This window comes from Adiantum capillus-veneris, chromosome 28 (assembly GCF_014529385.1).
Source record: "Adiantum capillus-veneris isolate H3 chromosome 28, ASM1452938v2, whole genome shotgun sequence".
In the NCBI taxonomy this organism is placed as follows: domain Eukaryota; kingdom Viridiplantae; phylum Streptophyta; class Polypodiopsida; order Polypodiales; family Pteridaceae; genus Adiantum; species Adiantum capillus-veneris.
The window spans coordinates 136,135,338-136,156,174 of NC_140958.1; the positions used below are offsets into that span (position 1 = coordinate 136,135,338).

The following is a 20,837-nucleotide window of genomic DNA, read 5'->3' on the forward strand; positions in this document are numbered from 1 at the left end:
GACTGAAGAGGATGTGTTCGCAGGTTTAGTTTCAGGAACCGCGAACAAAGCTATGGCTCTTTGACACTCTAGTGACTCAAGCTATGCTTTATGGAGTTCAAGTATGGGGACCCTCAGTAGACCACCATGGGAGATCTGGTAATACAGATGGATGGAGATGTATGGAGAGGCCTCTGGTCTCTATGATCGCTCGGATGATTCGGGATAAGGCCTCAATACCACATGAGATTATCCGAGCCGAGCTAGCGCCCCCCCCCCCTCCCCCCCCTCGTGGTGGAGGCACTAACGAGATCAGTTTCCTTTATGCACGGTTTATGGGATCTCCCCAGAGACAGATACGCTCGGCTTGCCCTAGAGTCATCTCAACAACTAGCTCTACAAGGCGATACAGCATGTTGGTATGGACAGATGGCATCATGGTTCCAATCGCATGGTCTCAATATGGATAGATTACCTCCGCTTCAATACTCCTTGGATGCACCCTTCCTTGTCTCTCACACGGAAAGAGATCACCTGGCTCATACGTCAGTATCTGATTCAACTAAACACCAAGAGCACATGGATACAGTCAACACAGAAGTTGGGCACGAAGATGGCCTTCTACAGAGAGCATCTTCTCCAACTCACGGAGGACGGCTTTGTGACTAGGCCACCATACATGGATACACACTTATCTCATGGGATAAGATGCGCTATTGGACAGATGCGCACATCCTCACATCACCTCCAGATCGAGACTGACCAATTCCGAGGGGTGCCGACAAGAGCCAGGATATGTCACCATGTAACTTAGAGCCAGAGACAGAACTGCACTACACATGCCACTGCCCGGCATACTATGAGATACGCGGACATTTCCACTACTTGTTCATAGAAGGGTTCGGACCTTTTTCTAGAGTCATGAGATACAAGGATCAGAAAAGTGTCGGATTGTTCCTGCTAGAGCTGCGCAGACTTAGGGAGAGCTTGCTGAGGACATCAGGGGAAGACAGTCTCAGATACAAATCACAGAGTTCTTTACACCAAACAGAGGAGAGCAAACGGAGCAATCATTACAGCCTACTCATACTAGAGGTACACTGCTTGATAGAGCCACTGAACTTGGCAGATCCAGACGTCCACGACCTCGGGGGGTCTCCCACTACCGACGAAGGTTGCAACAGAGGATACAGATCACTCTAGCTCGACATGCAAGACGCCCAACCAGAGTTCTGACCATGGAGGAAGTCGATGAGATCCGACAACGACCGATGAGAGATTTCATCTAAACCACACAACACCACCCCCCCCCCCCCCCCCCATTCCCATTCTCCTTAGTGCCTTAGTGTTTTAGTGTTAGTTCTTTGTAACTTGGTAACTTTGTAAATTGGTAATTTCCGTACTCAGACATGGTATCAGATTCACCAATTGTTACTTTTTGGTCTCATAGGTCATTTTGGCCTTTTGAAGACGTTAATATAACATTTCATTTCTCTCTCTCTCTCTCTCTCTCTCTCTCTCTCTCTCTCTCTCTCACACACACACACACACACACACACACACACGACCCCCACAAAAGAAAGTGATGAAAGACATTCTGGCTCAAGAAAAACAGCTACCTTTATAGTAAGTCAATGGGAAACACAAAAGCTTGCTTGCTATTTTCTTCCACACTTCCATAGTAAAAATTCTCTAGGAAGAGAAGCTTCATTCCTAGAAACCACAGCCTCAGCTAACTTCTTACCTAGCCATGCATGATATATGAGCCCTCTTGAACCAAGCCCTCCGAAAATCCAGTAATATGGACAGGAAGACTTTCTGGAGGGCCTATAATTCAGTATATCATCAATGCAACCAATCAGAGGTACTTTTCCATATGGTGTGCGGGGTGCCATAGCTCTCACGCCAGCACGAGTTCCTTGTAATAACCAGTTCTTTATGGGAGGGTAAAACGTGGCAGCCTTGGTAAAAAGCTCAGAACAAGCAGTTGCAGCTGCCTCAGCCTCCACATTTGCACTAGTATCACAGTTATCCCAGTCTTTTGTTGCTCCTAGAATGACGTTGCGAGACCCTTGTCCTGCTATCCATGTATCACCCAGAATGGAGGGTCCTTTGTACTCCATCTCTTCCCTACAAGTAAAGCGGGTGTAAACAAAAGAAGCACTATATGCAAAGGCATGTAACAAATGTTGTAAGTTGTAGATGTCAGAGATTACTCTTTTCCAGGAGGTAAAACAAGGTGAGCAACCACTCCTCGGCAATATGTCAAGGGTAGCTTTCCTGAAAGTTCCTCCAGCTTGCTAACCCCAGCTCCCATGCAAACCACTACTGCATCATAATCATCTGCAAGAAAAGGAGTCCTTAATATGCAAGGCAATCTTACTATCAGAGACACAAGCTACCCCATGACATTTGTTTGGAAGCCTACCTATTAAGATTTTCCCTAAAAGCAAAAATATTTAACCAAACCACACAAAAAGGATGAAACAGCGCTGCACTTAGCACATACAAGCGAAGAAAAAAACAAATTAGGATACTCCTTCCAATTCTGTGACAATACCTTATTTTGAGAGTTTTATCTGGATCAGGACAGTGCAAGCAAATTTTCTGAGAGGGAACAGAGGGAGACATACGCCCAGCCTTTATAAGGAAGTTCAAGTAGACAATCCAATGGTAAGTCCAACTGGATGCATCAAATGCATGGGACTAAAATTAAACATGCATGGCTCGAGGATGTGTAATCAACAGGGAGAACAAAATGGCTTGCCAATTATGAGCAGGATTTGAACCAGCATGTATGGGCTGAGACCCAACTGGCGTTACCTCTAGGTTAAACATCCCAAAACAAAACGAAAGAGGACCAGTGAGTGTGCATCAGCGTCTCTGTAGAAAAAAGAGCAACTTGGCGCTTTCTCCAGGGGCATTGCCCATTGATCTCTTGATGCTTGGGGATGATATGCAGCTAGTCTCTATACAATGTCACGACAGCCACCTCTACCGGATTCACATGTGCCTAGACTTATTTTGTTCACCCATGGTTTGTGATGCCATTGACAGACTTCACAAAGAGATGAACTAAGGGCAAAGTACATTTTAGCATGCTGGAGATATATCAGTGAGTCTTTTGGAACATCTGATCAAGAAAGCCATCTATGAAGGCTTCCATGTAACCAATTCCGGTGAGTGGACGGACAAAAAACAGTGCTGAGTGAACTACCATAAATTGCAAAACTTGATACATTTTGGCGATTCAAGAATTACTGTAGCTGGAAAAAAAAAGGAAGAGAGTTAAGGGAAATGGAGAAGATGGTGTCGCAAGATGCTTTGCACAAGAGCCCTAAACTGCCAGCGCACCCAAATGGTTATTTGTTTATTGATTTTGCGTGTGTAAAAGGACATCCAAGTCCTCTTGCTATTGGACCATCTCATCGTTTATCTTTTCCTAGGTGGCTAGAGGGCTTTCCCACATGGTGCCACAAGTTGGGCTTACCCTAACACCCCCCATCCACTTTGCATTGTAAGCCAAAAAGTGTCCTTGACCAAATTATCAGTGGACCTAGCTTACCTTTCTGTTCTCTTTTCTTGTGCCCTTGGACCTGTTGGTTGTTGTCCTAGCCTCCCGTCCACCGGCATCTCAATCTGAATCTTCGGAATCCTCTAATGAACTATCAGTTGAATCCCTTGCTTCTTCAAAACTCTGTGATATAAACTATCAACTAATTCCCTTGCTTTTGCATAACTCTCGCATAAACTATCAGCTAGTTTCCTTGGTTCTTTCCTTTCCTTTTAAGACTCTTGCCCTGTAGAGGTGGACACTGGCTTGTTCGTAGGATAAATCAATTGAACTATCAGCTAGTTTCCTTGGTTCTTTCCTTTCCTTGGAAGACTCTTGCCCTATAGAGGTGGACACTCGCTTGTTCGTAGGATAGGTCAATGAGCCGGTATGCATACCAAAACCTTCCTTCGCATGTCCCATAAGTCTCTCAATGCAGTCAAATTTCTTTTGCAGGCAAAATCACCGTGTTTCTTTGGGTAGACCGCAACAAAACCACTCAATTTAGTCCTTCAAAGTGATCCTCCAAAACGAGGACACTGGCAGAAAGGTATCCCCAAACCTCTGGCAATAGTCATCCACTATGTCTTCCTCCTTCAATCTCAGATGATGCCAAGCCGTGATTACATCTTCATATTCTTTCGTTAACCATCGAGAAGTGAAAATAATCTTGAATTTTATCCACGTCTTAGGTGCTTCTATGTGCAACATGTTTGTGCCTTTCCTTTTAAATAAAACGCCGCCCTTCATACCTTGGTCCCGAGAAGGCAATGTCGACTGCTGTATGATTTCAAGGGCTTGATGGGTACCTGATAGCCTGAAAACGTGTCAAAAGTGATTGCTTGACCTCCATCCTTGAACTCCTTAGTTTTCTTGTTCTTTTTCTCACTGTCTGAACTATCAGAACAGGAGGAGATCTCATCCTCTAAACTGCTAGGTTGCTTTCTGTGCTTTCTAGACTTTTTCTTGCTTTTTCTCCCCTTCTTCTGCTTTTTCTCATCCTCACTGGAGCTACTTACAACTGGCGCCCAAAAAGCTATCCAAGAGTAAAATTGCCACTTGAGCACCCTATCGTATGTTGCCACATCAACAAGCCATATGGATGCCAAGCCAATAACCCATATGAAGCCTGCAAATCACAGCAGATTTTTCGTGGCGTACAGACATAATCCGAGTTCTCAAGACTCCTCCAGTTCGCTCTCAGCTCCGTCAGGTGCAATCATGCCACGTCATCAATTTGTGACAGTGTTTTACACTCCAAACAACCTAGACCTAGACAATCCTATAGAGCAGGTCACCTACACACAAAGCATATGTGCAGAGAGTGAGACAACTGATGGATTTCTCTATCACTAACAGGGTTGCATCCGTATGTACGAACGGATCCGTACAGTACGGTACCGTACGGTACGGTTCCGTACGGTACGGTTCCGTACGTACGGATAGATAGCGTACGGGTTTCCCCCCCCCCCACAAATTTATTTTTATTTTTTGTTTTTTTGTTTTTTTAGGGGCATCTTGCCATTGCGCAATGGACTAAAGTTTATTGTATTATATAGTGTATTCCCATTTTTTTGTCTTTTTGATGGTAGAGTCTAGACTGGTCACTATAGGATGATGTATCCATCTTTGTATGAGGATTGATAATCAGTCCTCAATCTTGACTCTTGATGTTTTATGTATTTTGATTCCGGTATCATGGTATGTTGAAGTTTTAAGTTTTAATTTTTCGCAATCGTGACTCATGTTTAGTGCTATTGAAATTTGACTAAGTGATGTATTCTAAGAGTTAAGTACGGATAACATTTGAAGTAGTATCTAATGGACATTGAAGCAGTATCTAATGGATGTTTGAAGTAGTATCTATGTCTAGACTCTAAGTAGTTCCTAGTATGTATAGGCTGAAAAAGGCTAAAGTCAATATCTTTTTGTTGTTACAAATGTTACGTACTGGTCACGTACCTTAAAGGTCGATCCGTACATAAGTACGTACCTTACGTATTGATTACGTACCGTACACTCCGTACCTTTCCATATGTACTTCTTTGAAGCGATCAGTCTCACATTGTGGACACCACATACCGGATCGTGTTCTACAGCTCAGCCACTTCAAGCATCCAGAAAAGGAGGGCTCTTTTTCTTTGTGAGTTAAAGAGGCTCTCTTTTTCTATGTGTCGGAGCGTTCAAAGGATAGAAAAAGAGGCTTAATGAGGTTTAAGGACATAGTATTCAATATCTTTTCAGAACAAGCATGGGGAACGGCTCTCTCAATAGAATGTAATCCCCTGTTCCAAAAGCTTGGAACAGTGTTCCCTTGTGACTATAAGATGAACACATAGGGATCACATGGGCACAAGGATATAAAAAACCATTGCTCGAGTGAGAATGAGGTGGTGATGTCCTGTAACACCCACCTATGCGGCACCTTTTGAGATAATCAGTCTTGGAGTAATTGTTTATTACTGTGGCTCCCAGTTTCTATCAAGCTGTCATGACAATGCATGTGTTTATCTCAAATGAAACTCATTTGCAAAAATTTCTTATACTTCAGTTCATTTCAGCTCCACTCCCACCACTCCTTTAGCGGCCTATGATAGAACTTCCATTTTCAATATGGTCTGGTTTCCCCCCTGAGAGTTTTATCGTGTATCTGATAGTTGTACCTTGTTGATTTATAAATCGTTCCATCTCTTGAAGACGCTAACAGTACATATCATTTGATTTCAGCTCCCCCTCTCTCTGTTCCATCACACAATCAATGTATGAAGCTGTTTTGCAGTACAAAAGAATTCCCTACCTTTTTGTCTGGTAGTCATATCCTTATTGTTTCCTGCAATGAGAAGTTCTTTTTGCAGTATTTGAAAGATGATGGGAAGTAAAGGACTTAACTCCAGAAAGTGCTCCAAACATGGTTTCAGCAATCAACTTGAAGGTAACTACTGTGACACTTCTAAGGGGTTTAAGCCAAGAAATTCTATAAAAAAAATTCGTGTCATCAACCAAAGTTCAAACAAGCATTTTTGGTAAAGAGGAGGGAACTGTCATTCTTGCTTGCAAAGTGAAAACAAGATCCTTCACAGGGGAATTCGAATACATTTATCTCAAATGAACCAAATTAAGAGTAAAAAACTTGACAACAACAGGGATATCAATTGGAATTTAATTACAGTTTAGATGACTTGCACATCGGCAAAAAGAACTTACATGAATTGTACATATCCTTTTGTCTACCAGAAAAAAGAAATAGAAACACAGAACTAGTGTAACCATTGAAAAAACACATTGATTATACACCAAAACAAAACACCAATAACCTGCAAGGCATGAGAGTGAAGTGATATGTAGCTTCTTGAATGCTGCACTCGGGCATGATCGACCTTCAACACAGTTACGTTCAGCGTAAAGCTCGCAAGCTCTCCACAGCCCCTTGAAAAAATATCACAGTTATCACCATGATCTAAAAGCTAAAAGGAATACTCCACTGCAATCTTGCAATTTGATACTTACAAACCTGTAGGTATTGCAAGGGATCAATGTTCAAACCCTCACTAATATGCAAAGCACAGTCATCCGAAGAAATGGCTAGCCCAGGAAGAAGTGCATTTGCCTCCACTCCATTAATGCAAGAAAGCCCTGCAATATCCTTATGTTGACCTGAAGATAGCTTCACAAACTACACCAAAAATGGAAACTATGAAACTATGAGGATGCATAACCTAGGGTTTGCTATGTTAATTAACCAAGTGCAAACCTTGATAAAGTCAAGACAGTGCTTTTGTGATGCTGGGGGCCTCAGTATTCCTCTGCTTGAAAATTAAACATTCCAGTGAGCAAGAAGAAAATGCCAAGTGAAAAGAAGCGGTGGGTTGGGCCCAAGGAAACCGGGGGGGGGGGGGGGGGGGGGGGGGGGGGGGGGCCACGGAGCACATGCACTATCTAGGCACACACAATTTAAATAAATATATATTCAACAAATGTGTGTGTGTGTGTGTGTGTGTGTGTGTGTGTGTGTGTGTGTGTGTGTGAGAGAGAGAGAGAGAGAGAGAGAGAGAGAGAGAGAGATGAAATGTTATATTAAACGTCTCCAAAAGGCCAAAATGACCTATGAGACCAAACTAATACAATCCTTGTGGATTAAATCCAATGTCTCGGTACAAAAATAAGATCAAGTAAAGTGAAAGACTAAAATCGTTCGCCTCGCAAAATCATCATCCATGCCCGAGGATGCCTGGCATCGGGCATTGTCCGAGAAAGTATTGCATCAGTTGTTGAAGAGCTTTGTCGCTTTCCACCTCTGTAAATAGTCGTACTGAGCGTCTCCCATGTCATGCTAGAATAGTCTTGATCTCTGGTGGAGCCTCCATCGATTTCGCGGTCGCCCCCGTAGACGTGGGCGTCTAGCTCTCCCGAGCTCAGTGGCTCTGTCCACTAATATACCTCTAGTAGAAGTGGGCTCTGAAGTCTGCTATGAAGTATGCTTATCCTACTGCTGAGTCCCTGCTCTAAGAAGTCAGTAATCTCCCTCCGTGAACGTCTCCCACTACCTGGTCTCCTCAAGAGACTTTCCTTGTGTCTACACAGCTCCAGCAACAACAACCCGAAGCATCTCTGATCCTGATGTCTCATGACTCTAGCCAACGGTCCAAAGCCCTCGTATACCGGACAATGACAAATGTGATATCTCATGACTCTAGCCAACGGTCCAAATCCCTCTTATCTCATAGTATATCGGACAATGACAAATGTGATGTAACTCTGTCTCTGGCTCTATATGACATAACTGGCATAACTGGCTAGTTGAGCATATCTGTCTCTAAGAAGGTCCCATAAATTATGCATGAAGGAAATTGATTTAATAAGGGCCTCAACTGCAAGAGGAGGGGCAGCTAGCTCAGCCCGAATAATCTCATGTGGCACTGAGGCCTTAGCACGAATCATCCAAGAGATCATAGAGACAAAAGGCCTCTCCATACATCTCCACCCATCAGTGCTACCAGATCTGCCCTAGTGGTCCACTGAGGGCCCCCAAATCTGAACCCCATAGAGCATAGTTGAAGCCACTAGAGTGTCAAAAACGCACATCTTTGTTCGTGGTTCTTGAAATTGAACCTGCCACGTGACACATCCAACCCTATGTGTCCGTGGACAAGCTACAGCATGACCAGGGTTCAGTTCAGTCGAATCAGTCTAGAATAGAAAATGATCTAGCACTTTTGTGAGTCTGTTCGCACACCGTGCATGCCCAGTCACTTAGTGTAGATGCATATCTGGTTGCACACAGCATGATCATAAGCATTCCCATCAGAATCCGTTAGGGGAATTTTCCAGTAATTTTAGCCTATTTTCCCTATTTTTGACATTATTCAATTATTATTTTTAAGTGACTTTTGTTAGAAAGTAGGTAGGGAAAATTGAGTAAGTTTGTATATAAGCAAACCTAGACTAGCACTAATTGGCAAAAGAGGCAACAGGAGCCAAGCTCAGCAAGCAACTTCTCCAACAAGACTTTGGCGGTTTCCCCCTCCAAGCAAGAAGAACCATCAACATCCTTGGCGTTTCCATCAAGGTGGTGATCGCCATACCTCTCAGCACTTGGCATTTTGCATCAGATTGCAGCCCTGGCGTTTTCATGAGGATTAGCGTTTCAGAACTGAAGTAGTAGACATCGCCATTTTCAGTAGTAGAAGACCATCAAGATCAGCCCTCAAAGAGTAGCAGATTCAGCCCGGAAAGACCATTAGTTTTCAGCCTTACGAAACCTCAGTTTTCAGCCCTAAACCTGCAGAATTTCAGCGACAAAGACCCACAGAAACAGCCCCCAAATCAGCGTTTTTGGACTTGTAGCAGATTTCAGCCCATAGCGCTTTTGGACAGCAGTAGAAAGATTGCAGATTTCACCCCTTAGGTCGGTCTCGTCGTCCCCGTCGTCATAGCCGACATAGCCTAGACTTGCATCAGTTTCATGCGTCATCATTGTACCAGTTTGTGCAAAATCGTAGACCACTCTCGCCAACGAGAGTGGGGCCTTCGGAGGAGGGTTTTATAACGTCTTTGGTGTCGTATCTCTCTTCTCTCTCTATCTCTCAGTCTCATACACTTGCACGCACAGTGTCCATTCACTTTGTTTGTGATCATAGCATTCTCTCACTAAGAACGGAAGGCTCTACCTTCCATAAGAACAAAAGGAACCTTGAGCACAGTTCGGAGCACTCATCTTGAGCAAAGCGCAAACATTCATTCCGCTGCACCTACATTGGTATCATAGCTTTGGCAGTGTTCTGTATCACTCAAGGAAAGAACCACAAGAATCACAAGATTTTTTTTGCTTGTTGAGGTCGCACGAACCCAAGTTCGCTTGGGCGTGTCGACACCTAATCGCGTTTTAAAGAGTGATAGGAATCCCAAGAAAGAAGGGCTTGTCCAGCCTCCCCTTGTGCCTCTTTTCACTCATTGAGAGCGGACCATGCACTTACCGCCGGCCAATCGACGTGAGGTGGGAAAAAGCAACCTTGGTGTGAGCGCAAGGCCGCCAAGAGGTGCGCCCGCGGAAAAGAGAAGAACTCGGGTGAAGAGAAGATCCTTATCGAACACAGATTGCAAGCGAAAGAAGAACCTCAAGACCCAAGAACCCAAGTTCCTCGTGAACTTAAGAACCCAAGACCACAAGAACCCACGACTTCAGAATGGTCATCACTCGAAGCGGAATGGATACTTCGCTTGGAGGTGATGAGCATGAGAGAGGTGAAGAAGAATTTTCCCCACCAGGAGGTTTTTCCGACCCTCCCCTTTCCCCATCTACATCAAGGATTGCACTAACTCCTATGGAGGCTTTGGACCATATGTTTATGGCAAGGAAGTTAGAACGCGAAGCAAGACATGCAGAAAGAATGGCAGAAATGGAACGCAGACACGCAGAAAGAAAAGCAGAGAGAAAAGCAGAAATGGAGCGCAAACACCAAGAAATAATGGCAGCAGCCGTCAAAGGAAAGAACGACCAACACATGAAAGAGTTCTTGCGACTCGTTTCTCAAGCTCAGGCACAGATGCAAGAGATTCGGGAAAAGGAGACTCTCTCGGTCTCTTCTTCTCCAAAGCATGATGATTTGATTGACAATGATGAGCATCAAGATGTGATTTCTCACAAGCATGATGATTTGCATGATCAAGATGTGATTTCTCACAAGCATGATGATTTGCATGAAGAGGATGTGATTGATTGTTCACAAGAAGGATGATGTGTTAGTTGATACTTTCTCTAGTGAAGCTAATCTCATTGCAGAGACGATCAATCACGAAGACCCGATCTTGGCTCTCGAGTCGAGGTCCAAAGAACCCCCACAAGACTATTCGATCATTCAGGAAGAACTGATCTTGGCTCTCGAGCCTAGGTTCAAAGAACCCTCACAGGAAGTATTATGTGTTCACATGATTGATACGCACGCATTGTTCGAGTGTTTCATTCGTGATCGTTTCCTATATTTTGGTCAGCGTCTTTATGTGATCCCTTTTCCTAGGCATGACATATTGTACGTTGAGCACGTTTCACTCATGAATGAGCACGAATGTATGCGGATTGTTCATGAAAAGCTGAAAAGTATGGGTTCAAGGAAGTCACATTTCATGTCTCTTCCTTGGCACGACACAGTGGTAGGAAGAGCACATGACAATATGAGCACCAAGCATAGGCATTTCCGTTGTGACTTGCCACAGTTGATTGCTCTAGATCATAAGAGAAAGATTCGATCTCATTGTTTGCGTGTGTGTTGTGAACGGTTTGGCACTCCGTCTCTTTGTTCATCTACATTGCATGCACAGTCTTTGAGGTAGACAAGATTTTTTCCAGTCACTTTATATGGAATAGGTATGTTCATGGTTTTGGAAGTGGTTTCAGGAATTTTCAACCATGGAGATTCTTGAAGAAGAAAGAAGCATGACTCTCGACGAAGTTGAAGCATTGAAGGAGCCACAGAAGACCTTGTGTCGCTTTCGGCGCGGCCCAAAGAAGCGCGTTGCAGACCTTTATGAAGTTCAAGTACCGCACGACCCACACATCAGAGTGGGCCGGCGAAGAGTCCCTTCCAGGATTCTGGATGCTATTGGCGATCTCCCTCGACGCCATACAGTCCAGTACCAGTACCTCACTTTGAAAAGAAGGAGATGTCACGTGACACATCCAACCCTATGTGTCCGTGGACAAGCTACAGCATCAGCAGGGTTCAGTTCAGTCGAGTCAGTCTAGAATAGGAAATGATCTAGCACTTTTGTGAGTCTGTTCGCAAACCGTGCATGCCCAGTCACTTAGTGTAGATACATATCCTCTGGTTGCACACAGCATGATCATAAGCATTCCCATCAGAATCCACCATAATCAGTCAAGGAAATTTTTCAGTAATTTTAGCCTATTTTCTCTATTTTTGACATTTTTCACTTATTATTTTTAAGTGACTTTTGTTGGAAGTAGGTAGGGCAAATTGAGTAAGTTTGTATATAAGCAAACCTAGACTAGCACTAATTGGCAAAAGAGGCAACAGGAGCCAAGCTCAGCAAGCAACTTCTCCAACAAGACCTTGGCGGTTTCCCCCTCCAAGCAAGAAGAACCATCAGCATCCCCTGGCGTTTCCATCAAGGTGGTGATCGCCATACCTCTCAGCACTTGGCGTTTTGCATCAGATTGCAGCCCTGGCGTTTTCATGAGGATTAGCGTTTCAGAACTACACTAGTGACATCGCCATTTTCAGCAGTAGAAGACCATCAAGATCAACCCTCAAAGAGTAGCAGATTCAGCCCGGAAAGACCATCAGTTTTCAGCCTTAAGAAACCTCAGTTTTCAGCCCTAAACCTGCAGAATTTCAACGACAAAGACCCACAGAAACAGCCCCCAAAATCAGCGTTTTTGGACTTGTAGCAGATTTCAGCCCATAGCGTTTTTGGACAGCAGTAGAAAGATTGCAGATTTCACCCCTTAGGTCAGTCTCGTCGTCCCCGTCGTCATCGCCGACATAGCCTAGACTTGCATCAGTTTCATGCATCATCATTGTACCAGTTTGTGCAATCAATCGTAGACCACTCTCGCCGACGAGAGTGGGGCCTTCGGAGGAGGGTTTTATAACGTCTCTAGTGTCATATCTCTCTTCTCTCTCTATCTCTCAGTCTCATATACTTGCACGCATAGTGTCCATTCACTTTGTTTGTGATCATAGCATTCTCTCACTAAGAACGGAAGGCTCTACCTTCCATAAGAACAAAAGGAACCTTGAGCACAGTTCGGAGCACTCATCTGGAGCAAAGCGCAAACATTCATTCCGCTGCACCTTACACTTGGTGACCCCACCTTGGCACTGTGCCTCCATTGAGTTAGTTTCCTAGTATCTACCAACTTTAAGTGTGGCGAGGGGACCTAAATGACGTTGAACTGAGCCTAGACACCCTTTTACTACTTGAATTCCAGTGCCGACCAACTTCCCGTCTACGGGTGAAACTACTGTTTCACACTGGCCATATGATGTCCGGCCATTTGCAACTTCAAAAAGAGGGTCTCAAAAATTAAACGAAAATCATCGGAAAGAAACCAACAACTAAGGTTAGCAGTTGCCACGTCCTCGTGACACGCACCATTGGCATCAGCCTTCCTTTGCATTGGCTTCTAAGATCTACATTCGCCTTTACATGCGGTCAATCACCCTCAGCTCTCTGCTACATGTTCACAACCAGAGCAACACCTCCCACAAGGTTCAGGTCTTCCCTTGGCGAATCAAGAGTGACGAGTCACATCGGATCTCATTCTCGGTTGCAAATTGGCACTCGACCAGACAATGGCACCTCCGTCCACATCGCTTTCTACATCGATTTGACGACGACCTTGGCATCATGATAATTGCTTTCGAGATGTACTCTCTTTTCAGCCTTTCGACGCAGAGACGCACACTATTTGTAGCTCCAGTAGGATCCAGGAGCATACGGGCACGCGGACAGGACAGCGGTATTTTAAGCCCCTCGAAGGTGTGTTTTTAGCTGGACAACATGCTCCCAATTCCCCAATTGCCTCTTCTTCGATTACCCACGAACAAGACACCATCCAATGATGGTTTTTGTGGTCTATCGATGGCTGTTGCAGCTTGCGATATCCTCGACAATGGCTTGATCATTTCTTTTGGGCATGAGATCTACCAGGGATCTTGCATTCTAGTTCGACATTGACAGTTGTGACTCTAGAGGGGATACGACGTAATTAGATCGGTAGACATACCATATGAGTGAACTTACAAGAGATATGGTTGTGTTTGCGATATATGGGAACATTGACTTTCCAAAGAAGACACCACAACTGTTGGTGGATAGAGACTTTTCTGTGGAGCTTGCATGATTATGAGAAGCATGATGATTTGAATGATAATGATTTGCATGATGATTTGGATGACAATGACAAGCATGATGATTTGCATGATCAAGATGTGATTTCTCACAAGCATGATGATTTGCATGAAGAAGATGTGATTGTTCACAAGGATGATGTATTAGTGGATGCTTTTTCTAGCGAAACTAATCTCGTTGTAGATTTGATCAATCACGAAGAACCGATCTTGACTTTCGAGTCGAGGTCCAAAGAACCCCCACAGGACGATTCGATCATTCAGGAAAGATCGATCTTGGCTCTCAAGCCTAGGTCCACAGAACCCTCACAAGAAGTATTATGTGTTCGCATGATTAATACGCACACATTGTTCGAATGTTTCATTCGTGACGGTTTCCTGTATTTTAGTCAACATCGTTATGTGATCCCTTTTCATAGGCATGACATATTGTATGTTGAGCACGTTTCTCTCATGGATGAGCACGAATGTATGCGGATGTTTCATGAAAAGCTGAAAAGTATGCATTCAAGGAAGTCACATTCCATGTCTCTTCCTTGGCATGACACATTCGTAGAACGAGCACATGATAGTATGAGCACCACGCATGGGCATTTCCATTGTGATTTGCCACAGTTAATTGATTTCGATCAAACCATTGTTTGCATGTGTTTGATGAACGGTTGTCAATCCGTCTCTATGTTCATCTACATTGCATACACAGTCTTTAGAGAAGACAATATTTTACTTTACATGGAATGGGTATGTTCATGGTTTTGTGTTGGAAATGGTTCAGGAATTTTCAACCATGGAGATTCTTGAAGAAGAAGGAAGCAGGACTCTAGACGAAGTTGAAGCATCGAAGGAGCCACAGAAGACTTTGAGTCGCTTTCGGCGCGGCCCAAAGAAGCAAGCGTTGCAGACCTTTATGAAGTTCAAGTACCGCACGACCCACACATTAGAGTGCCCTTCCAAGATTCCGGATGCTATTGGCGATCTCCCTCGACGCCATACAGTTCGGTACCAGTACCTCACTTTGAAAAGAATGGGAATGTCACGTGACACATGCCAACCCTATGTGTCCGTGGACAAGCTACACCACAGCAGGGTTCAGTCAGTCCAGTCAGTCTAGATATTAGCAGTGATCTGGCACTTTTGTAAGTCTATTCGTAGACCGTGCATGTCCAGTCACTGAGTGTAGATGCATATCCTCTGGTTGCACACAGCATGATCATCAGTATTCCCTTCAGAATCCATCAGATTCAGTCAAGAGAATTTTCCAGTGCATTTAGCCTATTTTCCCTATTTTTGGTTATTTTCACTTATTATTTTTAAGTGACTTTCCAACAAAAGTAGATAGGGCAATTTTGCTAAGTTAATATATAAGCAAACCCAAGTTAGCACTTTCTGGCAGAAGAGGCAACAGGAGCTTCCCGCTCAACAGGCAACTTCTCAGCAGTAACCCCTCAGCACCCCTAGCGTTTTCTGTATTGACAATTTCCGCTACGGCAGCAGTACCCAGATCCATGGCATTTCCATCCTATGCATGATCGCCATCACCATCAGCATCTTAGAGTTTGCAGATTTCTCCCATCGCTGGCAGTGGGCAGCCCTAGCGTTTTTCAGCCAAAAACGCTACAGCCATCATCAGCGTTTTCAGCCCAAAAACGCTAGCAAGCCTGCAAGTCCTCAGTGTTTTCAGCCAGCGACATCAGCCCTAAAAACGCAGAATTTCAGCAGTTAAAAACGCAAGTTTTCAGCCTATATTGCAGAAGTTCCCCCAATTTCAGCCCATAAATAAAAACGCAGCCAAAACAGTCATTTTCAGCCACCGAACAGTCCCGAAAATCAGCAGATAGAAGGTCTCAGATTTCAGCTATCAAGTCGTCGTCGTCATCACCGTCGTCGTCATCGGCATAGTCCAAGTTGCATCAGTCCATTGCATACGCATTGTACCACTTTGTGCAATCAAAAGTAGACCACTCTCGCCGACCAGAGTGGGGCCTTCGGAGGAGGGTTTTACAACGTCTCTGGTGTCGTATCTCTCTTCTCTTTCTATCTCTCAGTCTCATACACTTGCACACACATTGTCCATTCACCTTGTTCGTGATCATAGCACAGTCCACTAAGAACGGAAGGCTCTCCCTTCCATAAGAACTTAAAGGAACCTTGAGCACAGTTCGGAGCACTCATCTTGAGCAAAGCACAAACAATCATTCCGCTGCACCTAACAATAAAAGGAACCCAAGGGCCTCACTCTTCAAGGGCATCTGGACGCAGAGCGTGAGAGCCGAGGACAGCGGGAGTTGTACTTTGCAATGATTAATGAAAAAGAAATACTGAAAGGGGCGCCAGTCTTTTTGCCAATCTCTCTAGCACAGAACTACGCCGGGCCGTGTCGACTCTCTCTCTATTAAAATTCAGTGATTATAAAGTTTCTCTTTGTCTGTTGCTATTGATTGCTCGCTTGGAGTGTCCAAGCCTGTTATAGTGGTATCAGAGGACAGAAAGATTCTTCTTCTACGGAGGATCTGATCCTTTTTTGCAACACACTTTTTTTTTTTTTGAAAGAATCTTTCCTTTTTAAGCCTCGGCCAATACAGGTAACGCTCCACACCCTTCAAGGTGGTATCTATGTTGCAGTGGCACGTAAAAGGTGGACAATGGCACTCTGTTAAAACCTTTTCCCTCAAGGGCTGTGTAACACAACATCGTTTTCTGCATCAAATAGCCCCCGTATGGAATAGCCTGAAATTGTCTCCCCATCCTGTATACTAGTAAAAATATCAACAAACTCAGGATCCATGGCGTACTGATCAACCATATCCTCGAAGCTTCTGTGATGAATTCCAAAAATAGCCACAACAAAGGGCTTTCGACACAATGCATCTTCCACTAAATTCTTTTGTCCTTGAACGTGGACAATCTAGCAATGAAACTATGACAGGAGGGTAGCCCATCGCATCTGCTTTTCCGAAAACTGCTTCTGTGACAAGAAGTAGCGTAAACTCTAATGATCCGTAAAGACTGTATAATCAGCTCCGAGTAAATAGTGTCGCCGCTGAGTAAGAGTATGGATCACTACCAATAGCTCTTTTTCATAAATCTGTGCAACCATTTCAGGACGTAAAAACATTCTACTCTCATAAGCCGTTACATGGCCTTCTTGCATCAAGATTGCTCCCAAACTGTGACCATTAGCATCACAATAAATTTCAAATGGCTTTTGCAAGTCTGGTAAGGCCAACACGAGTCCACTAGTCAAGTTTTTCTTCGATAGTCTCAAAGGCTGCAATCTTTGTCGGTCCCAAATAAAAGGAACTCCTTTCTAAGTCAACATATGCAAAGTAGAAACTCTCTTTGCAAATTTCTGAATGAACCATCAATAATATGAGCATAGGCCCAGATAAGCTTCGAACCTCATGAACATTATTCAAATCAAGCCAATAACAAATAGTTTCAATTTTGGCTGGGTCCATCTTTACCCCTACTATTGAGAGGATATGTCCTAAGAAGTGTATCTCAAGAAAGAAAAGTTCACTCTTTTTCGCATTTATAACCAATCTATGTTTCCGTAGTGTCTGTAAAACTCTCTAAAAATCCCAAAAGTCATTCTGAAAGCTGTTTTGTAGATATCTCCAGGAGCAACTCAGATCTGATGATAACCACTCTTCGTATCAATTTGGCAAGTAGAACCTTGAAGTCTGTCGAGTATATCATCGATCCTCATAATGTGGAAATTTGTTTTGGTTCATTGTTTCTTTATTTTGGCCTCAGCTAACTTTGTAAGGTGGTTGGTTCGATGGTGTACCACCAAGAATCAATTATGTTATCTTCAGGATGTAAAGGAGGCAACTCGCCTAGTACGCCCTCAGAGAAACAATCAGCCTCTATTGCAGAAAATCTTGTCGTTCCTTTTTGAGGTCAAACATATTCGACCTTTTAGTTTTTTTCCATCAAGGACAGTCTCTTTGTCCTTCTCATTCGTCAAAGTTGCTTTCTTAGCCCGATAGTCAACCATGCAAGGGATTCCTAGAAGGACATCACACCCTTCCAAAGGCATGATATAAAAGTCCTCGTGCCCTAAATACCCCTGACAATGCAAACGAGTTTGCCAATGATAGGTGTAATGGCAACATCCCGTCCGGGTGCCTCTAGAGCTACCTCCGTCTGTGGCCTTAGCCTATCGAGCGTAATTGCAAGTCGAGCCGCCAATGAAGTTGGCCTTGGCTCCTCCATCAAAGAAAAATGAGGGCTTCTTGATCTTTCACTTTGTCCCATGCATGGCAAAGTTTTGTGCTTTCGTTTATGTGATTCGAGTCAGTCCCTGCGCAATGTGGTACCAGTCTTGCTTTCATCTTTTCATTTCTACGCTCGGCTGTTGTTCTGTAACTTTTTGGTTTATCTTCTAGTGATCCTCTTGTTCGTCTTCTATTCGAGAGTCGTGTCCGGCTCTTCCTACGAGCACAGGTTCCGCTTTTCTGCACTCGTTTGTGCTTTCAACTTTCCTCCCGACATGAGAGGAGAAGCAAATTGCAATGGCCTCACGCCATCTCGAGTAAATATCATCAATCGGGTAATTTTTTAGGTGTTTCGCAAGTCTCAGGTCACTGTAGTACTTGATCAATCTTTTCACATGTGTCAACCTGCAGTTGACGTTTGTACTCCGCTCTGGCAAAATTTACCACCAAGAATCTGTCCAATTCTTCATTCTTTTCTTTAGTTCTTGCGTTGGGTTTCAACTTTTCTTTTGCATGCCCACCTAAAGGTGTTATCTTTGTCAGATTCTCCGAGAGAACCCATGAGTAACCTGGAATTCTTTATTGCTTATGCCTTGTAAGACACAGCGATGAAGACGGGAGCGCGCCCGATGCATGATGTACAAAGGGTATGAATGGCTAATTAGTTCGAGGTCGGGCCATGTGGATGACTTTGTTTGCAGTTGTTTAGTATGCTAAAAGGTCAAGTTTTGGCAGACATAAAGCACACGGGCTCTTACAGCCTTTACCCATTCCCATCTGCCCTTGGGAAAGCATCGCAATGGATTTCATCTTTGATCTCCCCAAGACTCAAAGTGGGCATGATGTCATCGATAGATTCGGTAAAGAGGCCCACTTCATTCCGGCAAAAAAGACATTTACGTCCGACCATTTGGCGAAACTGTTTGTGTGACAAACTTGGGCACTCCAAGTCAGGATTCTATCGCGACACGACAGGAATTCAGTTCAAAATAGTTCACAATTCACAATTGATTCGACACGGCCCAGCGGAGTTCCGTGCCTAGAGATATTGGCCCCATAGACTGGTGCCCCTTTTGGTATTTCTTTTTGTATTAAATTTGTGCTCAAAGTACAGAGAAGTGGGAGGGTCTCGCTCTCAGACTCTGCGTCTAGATGCTCTAAGAAGTGGGAGCCCAAACCACACTTATAAAGGTTTACAAGGGATGCCAAGAGCAGAGCCCCAAAAGCTGCCCATTAAAAGCATTCACAAATAAAGCAATGTTTATCAAAAGAGCTCTCTCTCTCTCTCTCTCTCTCTCTCTCTCTCTCTCTCTCTCTCTCTCTCTCTCTCTCTCTCTCTCTCTCTCTTGCTTTGCGTAGCCAAAAACTGCCAAAAATCAGCGTAGTCAATTTCCATACAGCCAACCACATCATCAGGTTCTGCTTTTTGTGCCGTAAATCGTGGGGGTCCGTATGGCAATGCCACATCAGCATTCAGCATAGAATCCAGAAGCTTTGCACGTCATGCCCACGCATTTGTGTGTGAGTGCCGGGTCTGTCACCACATGCCCACCATGCCACGTCACCTAGTTTGTGACATTTTATTTTTTTTTGAAAAAAAAAGGGAGTCTAGAAGGCATGATGGAAGGCCATCTAGCCGTTTAGAGGAGCAGTGTTCGTCCTCTTTTGATAGTGACCAGATCAACAAGAAAACCAAGGAGTTCAAGGCAGGGAGTCAAGCCGTAGCCTTGCACGTCACAGCCACAAATTTATGTGTGTGCCGGGTCTGTCACCACATGCCCACCATGCCACGTCACCTAGTTTGTGACGGTTGCTCTCACAGATTTTCCGAATATATGGCATGCCCGAGTGTCATTGCTTTGGATAGAGATCCCCAGTTTACTAGGTTGTTTTGGAGGGCAATCTGGGAGAACATTGGCACGCAGTTACAATTCTCGTCCTCGTTCCACCTGCAGACAAATGGGCAATTTGAGATAGCCAATTCAATGGAATTGGATTTGTTGAAGTCTTATATTTTGAATCAGAAGACTTAATGGGAAAAGTATTTTCCATGGGTGAAGTTTGCCTACAACAACACACAGGAAAGGCGCCATTTGAAGTATTCGAGGGTGCTAACAAGGTTCCTCAACTTCTAAGCACCAAAGACAAGACTCTTTTGAGGTAAATTTTTTTTGAAAAAAAAAAGGAGTCTACAAGGCATGGAAGGCCATCTAACCATTTAGAGGAGCAGAGTTCGTCCTCTTTTGACAGTGACCAGATCAACAAGAAAACCAAGGAGTCCAAGGCAGGGAGTCAGGCCGTCACATTTGAGACGTTTTTAGACTACCAAGCTACCCATCGAGCCCTTGAGTTTGTGCAAGAGTTTGGCATCGCCTTCTCTAGAGGACAGTTCTCAGAACATTCGAGGGTGCGAAAGGCGGCATCTTACTTGAAAGGAATTGTACCGGCATGGTGGTCTACTCTGTTGTAACGTAAAGAAGCATCTGCGACGCGATTAAAATTCAAGACAATTTTGACGTCAACTTGGATATCAGATGAATATGCGATAGATGTCATCACAGCTTGGCACTTGAAAATGACCGAGAACGATACATTTGATGCCTACTGCAAAAGGTTTTGGGATACTTATTTGCCAATGTCGTCGTTTCGAAGTTTACTTTGAAAGACCAGATTGAGCGGTTTTGTTGTGGTTTGCCAAAAGAGATTCCAGACTAT

At 44.0% G+C, this 20,837-nt stretch overlaps 2 protein-coding genes across 2 annotated transcripts in view; one reads left to right on the forward strand and one right to left on the reverse strand.

Moving 5' to 3' along the window:
* The first annotated feature begins 592 nt into the window (after positions 1 to 592).
* The window catches only part of LOC147421358 (uncharacterized), a 68,917-nt gene continuing 48,672 nt past the window's right edge, over positions 593 to 20,837 (forward strand). The window contains exon 1 of the mRNA XM_086504124.1: positions 593 to 711. Within this exon, the coding sequence (XP_086360250.1) occupies positions 593 to 711 (119 nt within the window). The remainder of the gene's footprint in view (positions 712 to 20,837) is intronic.
* The window catches only part of LOC147421359 (FAD-dependent oxidoreductase family protein), a 68,160-nt gene continuing 48,903 nt past the window's right edge, over positions 1,581 to 20,837 (reverse strand). Inside the window, exons 5-9 of the mRNA XM_086504123.1 lie at positions 7,284 to 7,335; positions 7,044 to 7,205; positions 6,847 to 6,958; positions 2,196 to 2,322; positions 1,581 to 2,109 (exon numbers count right to left, since the gene is read on the reverse strand). Coding sequence (XP_086360249.1) covers positions 1,638 to 2,109; positions 2,196 to 2,322; positions 6,847 to 6,958; positions 7,044 to 7,205; positions 7,284 to 7,335 — 925 coding nt within the window. The 3' untranslated portion in view covers positions 1,581 to 1,637. The remainder of the gene's footprint in view (positions 2,110 to 2,195; positions 2,323 to 6,846; positions 6,959 to 7,043; positions 7,206 to 7,283; positions 7,336 to 20,837) is intronic.